At 51.1% G+C, this 10,278-nt stretch overlaps 1 protein-coding gene across 1 annotated transcript in view; it reads right to left on the reverse strand.

Annotated features, from left to right (window-relative positions):
• LOC102036641 (neuronal pentraxin receptor) overlaps positions 1-10,278 on the reverse strand; it is a gene marked incomplete at its 5' end in the record, with an annotated part of 30,929 nt that overhangs the window by 9,700 nt on the left and 10,951 nt on the right. Inside the window, one exon of the mRNA XM_031057754.1 lies at positions 724-740. Coding sequence (XP_030913614.1) covers positions 724-740 — 17 coding nt within the window. The remainder of the gene's footprint in view (positions 1-723; positions 741-10,278) is intronic.

Raw genomic sequence — 10,278 nt, forward strand, 5'->3', positions numbered from 1 at the left:
TGAGCACCCTCCCCGGGCTGCAAGGGCGACGGTCCCGCTCTGGGAAGAGAGCGGCTGAGGGAACGGGAAGGGCAGGGAGAGCGCCCCGGGGGCACCCGGGGACGGGGCCAGCCCTGCCTCGGGCTCGCTGAAGTCAGCCCGGCGGGAGCCTCTGGCGAGAGGATGCTGCTCCGGCACGGCCCAAGGGATGGTTTTTGCCCTGCAAGATGCCTAGGCTGGCAGTAAAGAGCCGCTTGATACCCCGAGGGTGAGAGCCTCGTAATCACTCATTCCCTATGATGGTCTTTCGGGCCTTTTCCTCCTTTCTCCTAAAAATTAAACCACAGATTTCCTAACTGTCTTGCTCTCCCACCTCAGACAAGACTGATGCAGAGAGCTGCCGTGGGATGCCTCACCCTCTGCCCCACACACCCGTGTTATCCATTTGGGAAACAAAGGCATACGCTTAATCTTCCCCCACCATCACTCTACTCTGAGCTGCTCATAAACCAGCTGCTTCAAACAGCCACTTTCTCCTTGCTCCAACAAAAGCTGTGCCATGCCCTCTCCTGTTCCCAGGCACACTGGGGCCTTGGGGACGCAGCCCTGCCCAGAAATGAACAGAAGAGGAAAAACAAACAAAATTAATTTCAAGGTCTACTCAGTAATGGCAGGAAATCCTTCCTAGCAAGGAAGCAGGAGCATGTGTGTTTAAAACAGCTCCAGTGCTGGGTATGAAACAACAGTAAAGATTACCTCTTCTTTTCCCCCAGGCATATTTGAGGGGATAGCAAGGGAGCCAGAGCTACAAAAGACTCCTCAAATTTGGCTGTTGACAGCGTTCGGTCACCCTCTCTCCCCACAGAGAGCATTGTACCTCAGCCCCTCAAAACCATCACCCCAGAGCCAGCAAGAGACCTGCCCGACTTGTGGTGCTGTAAGGCTGTGGGGAGGAGGAGAGGAAGACAGATGGGGTGGTTCAAGGAAGAGGTAGAGATGAAGGGAATGCTGAGGAGGAAAAGTGGAGCTGGACATGGAGCAATCTGGGCAGGAGGATGTGAAGAAAGCCCAAGCAACAGCGTCTGGCCCTGATGGCGAGGCCAGTGAGCGCTGTGGGACGGTGAGTGCTCGGTGTGATGGGACAAGTGGGCACTGGGGCAGGATGCAAAGGAAACAGGAGCCTGCACCGCATGACATGAGGGGAGGCCCCCAGCCTTCAACCTGTCTCTTGCTAACAGTGGCAGGGGATTGCACCCTGCTGCGTCACTCCCTGCCTGCTGCATGCCCTCTCTGGCAGTGCCCAGGCGCGAGTGGAGCTGAAAGGAACCCATGCGAGAGCTGCACCAGGCCACCCTACCCTCAGTGCAGGTGCAGTGTGAGAGCTGCACCAGGCCATCCCACCCTCAATGCAGGTGCAGTGTGAGAGCTGCACCAGGCCATCCCACCCTAGAGTGCAGGTGCAGTGTGAGAGCTGCACCAGACCATCCCACCCTCAATGCAGGTGCAGTGTGAGAGCTGCACCAGACCATCCCACCCTAGAGTGCAGGTGCAGTGTGAGAGCTGCACCAGGCCATCCCACACTGTAGGTGCAGTGTGAGAGCTGCACCAGGCCACCCCACCCCACAGTGTGCAGATCAGGGTGGGAGGGATATCCTTTATCTGCTACCCTGCAGGGAAAAGTGCCGTATGCTTCTACAAAGCTTCTTGCCAGGGGAAGTGATGCTTTGCACTGTCCAGATTTTATTACCAAAGGTTGCTGGATCACGGTGGCAAGGTTTATACCTCTGGCTGATGCTGCTCTGGCAGTGAGGGGAAGGGTGAGCCCCTCTGCACCAGCCTGGCCCCACTCATCCATGCTGAGATGGGGACAAGTTGGGTATCGCAGCAGGGCAGGGCTCACCTCTCCCATGGTCCAAACCTGTCCCTCAGCAGGCACCACAACTTCCCAGAGACAAAGAGGTGACAAAAATAGATTTTCACAGGGAGTGATGACTCAGATCGGTCAGTGGCCAGAGCAGCCTCCCTGTCCCATGAATAACAATTCAGAGATGCTCGGTGGGCAGCCAGCCCTCGCAAGGACGGTGCGTGACAGGGTGGGGAAGGCAATGTGGGGCTTTTTTGGTTCCTGGTTTGAACAGGATTGGTGACAGAAGCTGGATTTAACAAGAGCTCATGGATTCAGCCCAGAGGGACAGGGAGAGAGCAATTAAGGGATTTTCTCCCATTTAATTAACACCAAAATGGTGTCTGGGACTAGCAGCTGTCCCCAAGGGGCAGCTGCAGACAGGGTCAAGGCAGGACAAGGGATCACCCTGCTGTGCCCCCTGGGTGAGAGGGACATTTGGGATGGACTGCTGGCTTAAGGGGAAGGACACCTGCTGCTCCAAGGCTGCCCTGCATCCAACCCTCCCCACAGGAACCAGGCAGCTCCATCCTGGCCAGCATGAAACCCTGGCCCATTCATGATGCTAAGGCCAGCAGGGCAGTGGGGTGAGGGAAGGGGGGAAACCTTTTCTCAGGGCAGTGTAAGCTCATGTCTCTGAGGTGGGGGATTCCCTCCTCCCAGGTTATCACCCAGTGCAGGATCATCTCCAGGGCCATCCTAAGGAGATCAAAGAGCTCCTCTGCCACTCACTCCATGGACTCAGCTCCCCCATCTCCTTAGATCAGGAGCCTTCAGACCCTGGGGATCTGCAGGTTCTACATAGCATGGAAATCCTGGCTTCTTTATTCCCAGGTTTCTCAGCCCTGCAGATGTGACTTGCATCACCTTGCCCTGGTTACTGGGTCTGCTTGCACCAGGGTGCTGGTGCAGGACTTCATTGGATTTGTTCAGTCAGGCTGGGGTCTGTCTCTCCAGCCTTCCTCCTGCTCCAGAAGGCATTGGGGGAGAGTTGGCTTCATGTGGTGTTCTCAAATCCAGCCAAAAGCCCACTGGGTTCTGGGCAAAACCAGGGGGCAAGGGAGTGCCAGCTTTGTGAGTGTTTTCTGCAGAAGAGGCAAGGTGAGCCTGGTGCCATGACATGAATGACACCTGGACTGTGCCTGGCTTGGGTGGGCAGCATTCCCTGCTGCCAGCCATGCCACCACTGGAGCAGGCCCTGCTGTGGCTTTCTAAAACTCAGACACTGCAGAAGTATCTCAAGGCAGAAACTCTGTCCAAGGACCGCCCAGCTCAGCCCAATCTCCCCTCCGGGTGAGACTTCAGCATACGCTCCTGAAGGGCAGACCTGAGGGTGCTTTGGTAGGAGCTGTGCCCAGACACTGCCCTTTCCCAGCACCCAGAAGTGCTGCCTTCCTGCCCTTCTCTCCTGCCTGCCTGAAGGACCTCTCTGTCCAAAGGCAACTTGCTTGCCCCACCACATCTCCCACCGAGAAGTTCAGCTGAGCCTTTTTATGCAGCTGCTCCGGGCTGGAGAGTGAAGGAGTGAATTTGGGGCTTCAATTACACATATGGAGAAGATTTTTCACCATATTTCTTAGATCAGCTTGTGAGAAAGTGCACTTAAGCACATGTTCTGGAGTTGGCAAAAGCCTAAAGCATTTTTCAGCCACCAAGTGCTAGGTTGTACCCTGATCTAAATTCATTATTAAAAGAAAAGGATGTGGGAGGCCCATGGGAGGACTCCAAAGCACTTGGGAAGAGGGTGTTCAGGTTCCACTTGCTACAGCTTGGCCTTCCCAAATGTTCCCTCTTCCCTTGACATTCTAGAATACTCTTTTGGCTTTTTTCAGAGCTTCCCTTTGGTCCAAAGCCCAAACCAGGGCTGATCCATGGTGCCCAAGAAGAGTGCAGGTGCTTGTGTTTGACTGCAGAACTGATCTGTGCTGGCTCAGGGCAGCCATTTCCATAGCCCTCCTCCCAAGCTCCACAAGGCCCAGCCCACCCAAGGAAAACAACAACAGGTTTTGGAATGTAACAATTTATTGGGGTTAATTTTTTGTTTTAATTTTTAACTCCCCATTTCTGGCATTGATACAATATTCAAGAGCAGCAGAAAGAACAAAATGTACAAGAATACAAGAGTAATTAGCACAACCCCCACCCCCAAACCTGGAGCAAACCAGTTTCTTGTAGGAAGCACCAAGGGAAGGAGTGATTCAATCACCCTTCCAGTGGCTCTGCCTCCCACCCATCCACTCTAGACAGAGTTTAGCCAGCTGGGAACTGGATTAAAAAACAAAACAAAACTGAACAAACACTATATTTAAAATGAAAATTGCAAGACAAAAAAATAATATATAGATATACAATTCATCCGTGCACAATCCTTAAATGCTTTTTTTTCCAAAATAAAAAAAAATTACAAGATACATATTTAGGTTTATTTTAAATTAAAAAAAAATTACCACCTTCACTCTGTATGCCAAGTGAGGGGAAATGAAGAGACAGATGGGTTGCACCAGAACTATCAGCACTTGGAGTTAGGACTGACCTTCTCCAAGAGGAAGGAAGGGCTCTGATGCTGCCAAAGCTCAAGCACAGGCAGAATCTGAAGCACCCAAGTACCACAGAACGCAGTGGGGTCACTCGCCTGCTCCAAGTTCAGTGTTTGCAGGAATCTGCAGCATTTGAGCCTAAGCTTGGCACAGGGGAAGGTGAAAGGAAGGAACAGATGAAGCAGGCCCCTGTCCTCCACCACCAGCAGACAACTTTCTATGCAAAAAGAAAACAAACGGGGGAAAAAAAAAATCCCAAAGCAGAGAGTCTCCTCTATTCTTAGGGAGTGTACAAGGCTTAATGGCACAGGGGAGAAGAGGAAGGAGGACAGCACGCACTGAGTTGATTTGCTTGGGGGAGGTGCAGGCATGACAACTCTTTTCTAAAAAAAGTCATCACAACGATTAATTTTTTTGTTCCGTTTGAGAACTTGACCTAAGATTCTCCCCTGCTTTGCAGCTGGGGGCTGGAAGCAGCAGGCTCCCTCCAGGGCAGCTGAAGAGCCCCTTACCTGTACAAGAGCACCTACCTGCTGCTCTGCCCAGAGGAAAACCCTCAGTGTCCCTAGAGAGCAGGGGCCAGTTGGGGGGCTGCTTGGGAGTGTGGGAAAGCCCCATTAGTCCCAGGAGGCCCTGAAGCCCCACGAAGTGCTTTGACCCACCCAGCCGTGTTCTGGAGGTTTCACGTGAGCTCCACGTGCTCAGCTGGACAAGGAATGAAGTAAAGAACCAGGGTCCTGCAATGGCAATGAATACTTTGCCTGCATGTCCCACCACGCCCCTCTCCTCCCAGCAGACACGTTTTCTGAGCCATTGCAGAAGCTGGCCCCACTCTGACTGCACCTTGCTGCAGTTCTGTCACCTTATTTTCCCTGTGCCCCAGCACGCTGCTTGCTGCCCACTTCCCAGCTCCAGCCAGCCCAGGGGCACAGAGGGCATCCCACTCCTCCATCCCAGGGCCATCTGCCAGTGCCTGGAGGGTCTGGGCTCAAGCACAGAGCTCAGCTGGGGTGGAAGGACCCTCACCCCAAGGACTGTGCTTTTGGATAGCCCTGGAGTCATTGTTTCCCACCACAGAGAAGCTGGAATGGACAGAAGAGTTGCTAGAGGCAGCCAACCACCACAGGACTGTATCTCCCTTCACTCCTGGAGGGAGAAATTTACAGATGGGAAGAAAGAAGAACTCAGGGCCCTGCTGCACGCTCACAGGTGAGGCAGGTGGGACACAGGGCACCTCAGAATCTCCACACAGAACACAGGAGAAGCTCCTGTTGCCAAGACTGACCCTGCACAGAAAAGGGTGCTAATACCTTCGACCACGTCCATCTGACACAGGGCAATGGCAAAATGTGAGAGGAGCAGAGGACGGAAAGGCAAAGGTGAGGATGGAGACAGACTCCAACAACTCCTGCCATTTACACCCCCAAAAAGAAACCATACACATTGCACTCTGGGGAAGGATCTCAACAATATAAGTTAAAAGAAAATAAAGACACTTATTTTCTGAACCTCAGAGCACTGGTGAAATGAAGATACTTCCTGGAATTACCTGGGGAGGGAAGCACAGACAGGGAGCAGGGGACTTCTGAAGCAACACTGAGCACTCCATCTCTGTGCAAACACCTCGAGAGTTGGGCTGCCAGCACCCTCAGCAGGATGGTCTCCTCCACCCTCATCCCCTTTGCATGAGGGAGACAGAGGCACAGGGCAGTGACACAGCTGGCAAGCCAAGAAGGAACAGAACTAGGAGGCACTGAATCCCTGACCCCAAATTAACCCTCTACAGCAGCTCACCTTCAGAGCGGAGATCAGGGAGACTGCACATGGAGTGGTGGGTGAGATGGGGACAAAGGGGGGAAGGAGGCTTTTTATATTCATATATTTATATATAAGAAGTAAATAAGATCCCAGCTCTTGCGTGATTATTGGGCAATTGAAAAATGCAGCAAAAGCAAGCGACATTGGAGTAAAAGGATGTGCCAGGCAAGGAGGAAAAAGTCTTGTCAGAAGGTGGGGAAGGAAGCAAAAGGGAAAAGAAGCACTTAGCCAAACACGCACTCCAGGTTTGTTACACCTCCCTGGGAAGAAGGACCTGCTCCTGAGCAGCCCCACTAATGCCATGGCCTGGGGTGGGCAGAAGTATGGGGAACTCAGAACACCATCCTTCAAGCATGGCAACCTCCTTCTGCCAGGAAGTCCCCAGGGAGGTGGTAATCTCCAAACGCTGGGAGCTGCTGAAGCCTCCTCTACAAAGAGGGGCTGGAGAAGGGAGTGATATCCCTAGGAAGACTCAGCTCAGAGACAGCTCCTACCTGGTAAAAAGCATTATTGTGGTTTTGATTTTTTTTCTTATTTATTTATTTATTTCACAAAATCTCCCTGGGAACTTCAGTAAGGGGAGACACAGAGAAATGCTCCCATTCTCTTTTGAAAACAGAATTTAAGCAGTGGCTCACCACAGCTGGGCCTGCTCACCACACTATTTCTGTTTTTCATCCCCAAAGGAGCTTGTATCTCATTAGCTTCATGCCCCTCCAGTCCCATGCTGCTCATTGAGAGGAGAGCCTGAGACAGGAGGTTTCTGTTCCAAGTTGAAAGCCAAGGGAAGCACCGAGAGTTTGATGGGCAGACAGTTACCAAGTGCAGCCCAGGCTATGGGAAGCATCGAGACATCAGTCATCTGCCACTGCAAAGGGCACCAGAGAAGTCCAGACAAGAAAAGCCGTTCAAGCGTCCCTGCCTACCATCTTCTGTTCAGACACCAACATCTGGTGGTTTCGCTCTTCCCTGCAGTCCCTCCCACGTGCCAGATGAACACCAGAGACATCTTGGACAGGGAAGCCAGAGCTTCCAGCATGCAAGAGCTGCCTGCTCGCTCTGAAGGAACAAGGAACGTTCAGGCAACTCTTCCTCACCACCCCAGAGGAAGCTGAAGAAGAAGGCTGCCCTACTTGAGCAGTCCTGTCAGAGTGTTCCTCTCCCCTCTCCACCCTAAAACTTCCAGCATTTGCTGGCCTCGAGAAGAGGGTGCTCGTCCCTCAGCAACACAATCAGAGCACGCAAGGCAGTGCTCTCATCTGCCTCTAGAGATCTGGCCACTGTCAGAAAAGGGGTGCTGCAATACACAACAATGGGATTCAGTTTTCTGTCCTGATGTGGTGAATTCTATACAGAAAAATGTCACCCCCCACCTGGTATTGGAAGGAGTTTAAGAAACCTTACAGAGGAGAGGCATATCTGCTTCCCAGGAAATAAGCCCACCATGATTAATTCTGTTTGGATATAGGGGATGGAAAAGAGACAGCAACTTGGCAGGAAAGGTACCTGCCAACCCAAAACATTAGCGGCTTGCTGTGCATGCTAAGTAAGTCAACTGTTTCCATGTTGATGGCCTGATCCACATTCTGTCAGAATGTGACCGGCTGTCTCTGAGGGCTGCTCAGCCAGAAAACCACTTGGAGACTCCACCTTAGCTCACAGGAGAGGTATGGGAGGGAAGGGAACTCACTCCAACACTTGGGAGGCAAGGACGGGAAAGGTTTGTAGACAGGGTTCCTCCAACACGCAACTTGCCTTTCAGCTCAGAGATCGCTGCTCAGTCCTAGAATGCCTTTCCCTCCAGTTCAAGCAAGCCAAACACCATCCCAGACACACATGCTTCGATACTACAAAATACTCTTTTCTCTAAGGACCATCTAATACCACTACAGTTTGTGCAATCACTGCATTTATTATTCATTTTTAAACTCTCTCTCGCTCTCTCCCTGTAGAAATTTTTTTTAAAACTTTTCTTTTTTTATGCAAAACTAATCATTTCACTTTTTCCACTCCATCATAAAATCTCCTCTAAAAACACGACAACGAGAACAAACATGGCACAGACACAGAGAATACTTCCCTGTTTTTGTTGATTTTTTTTCCTAAGGGTTACGGGGAAAGGAAGGGGATACTTTCAAATAAACTCCTCCCTCAATTCCATGCCCATTTTAAAAGGCACAGATGAATCTTCTTTCCTATCTCCATAACGGAGCAAAGGCAAAAAATTCAGAAGGAGGAACACAGCCCACGTGAATACGAAGGTAGGTTAGCTAGCCTCAAGTGTCTTGTCCACCTGAGGGAACTCGAGGCTACTGCTGCATTCAAGTTAGCAAACCTCTAACTCAAACCAGCACGGGATCCTCATTTCGGATCCAGAGGTTCAGGATTTGGTTCCCACCTGGTGACCCACCCAGGGAGGGATTTGTCACACAAGCAGGTGAGCTGTGTCTGCAAGCCGAATCATACTCCTTTCTTCCTCCACAAAGAGGATCTACCGCACAAGTTTCTCTGCTGCAACAAGTCCCCTCATCTCCTCACTGCAGGAAGGAGGTCCTTGCAGAGCATCCCTACAATGACCCCCTGTTTTACTCTTCACAGACAGTTCCCTTGCTTGCCACTCTGGAGAAAGGCAAAACCCCTTCAATTAAACAATTCCTGCCCCTTGCCCCCAAAGAACACCATACAAGAGACACTGGGGAAAAGAATTCTGCCAAGCAACACATCTTGGCCAAAACACATCAAGAGTTTCCTATTAAAGTTCCCTTTTATCTCCCACTTAAACGCTTCAACACTTTTTTCAGAACCTTGATACCACAAAACAAAACACAGCACCACATACACACCAAACAGTAACTTAACAACCTAAAGTGACTGGCCAGTTTGCATCCACCCCATAAAGCAGCTCCTCTTATTTCACAGCCACAAATTAGTTCTTATTCAGAAGGGGGAGGAAAAAGAGAAGAATCTCCTCGCTATTTTCCTAAGAAAGAGCTTTTCCCTATGCCTACAAACTGCTCATCTTTGAAGCTGCAGTCAAATGGATAGGCTATGCTAACATAAGGGATCCCTAGGTGTGCCAGGCACAGGAAAGATGCGCAAAAGAAAACCCAAACCAAAAAAAAAAACCAACATCCACAAAAAATACAAGCAGGTATTAACACAGACACGCACACAAGTCCAACAAGTTATAGAAAGCCTTAGCTTGGTGAATGGATCAGGGAAGTCTCTTTCTCCCTGCCCCTAGCTTCAGCTGTGAATGAAAGCACATCCCCGAAGAGTCCACTAAGCTCTTTAACCAAGGAAAGAAAAAGAAAGAGGTGTACCAAGGGTGGTGCTAACAGCACCTGGAATCCCCCTCAGACTGTCTGCGCAGACACCCAACCACAACTGGTGTGAATTCACAGTTTCCCACAGCTTGGAATGCCACCCACTGCAATGCAAGGTTTGTGGGGAGGGCAGCAAAGATTTTATTACACCAACCCAGGCGCTGGAGGCAGGGAATAGACACACTCTGGCACAAAAGCCCTAATTAAGGTCAGAAGCCGGTCTATCCCTCTACCACCCTGACAACGTCCCTTGGGCAGACAAATATTACTTCCCTCCCACAAATTGCCTCCCTTCTATCCTCAGATCACTACAACCACAAAGTCACTACTGCAGGAGAGCACTCCTCAGAGCCAGCAGCTCCTGAACATCCTTGTGTGAAAGCACCAGAGGGGCCAATTCCACTTGTGTTCACCCGCCCAGGGCAGGCTTATAAGCAAATGAGCCCTGGCATGAGGAATTTTTTCCACCCTTTTCACCTCTGCAGCATGTTATGTAGAAGTGACACCCCTCTGCCCCATCCAGGGACAGGGCTGAGAGGGTGAGGCTGTCCCACCAGTTCATCAGCACCTCTTTTCCTTGCCTCTACGAGCTCAGTCCTGTGCAAGTAGAGGAAGGAAGGAGAGCAAGGGAACGGCTTCTCACCATGAAGCTTAGGACCCACACAGAAACAGAGCAAGCCAGAAATGGCAGGCAAAAAATAGAGCTTATTTTGGG

The sequence above is a fragment of the Geospiza fortis genome, unplaced genomic scaffold (assembly GCF_000277835.1).
Source record: "Geospiza fortis unplaced genomic scaffold, GeoFor_1.0 scaffold173, whole genome shotgun sequence".
Classification (NCBI taxonomy): Eukaryota; Metazoa; Chordata; class Aves; order Passeriformes; family Thraupidae; genus Geospiza; species Geospiza fortis.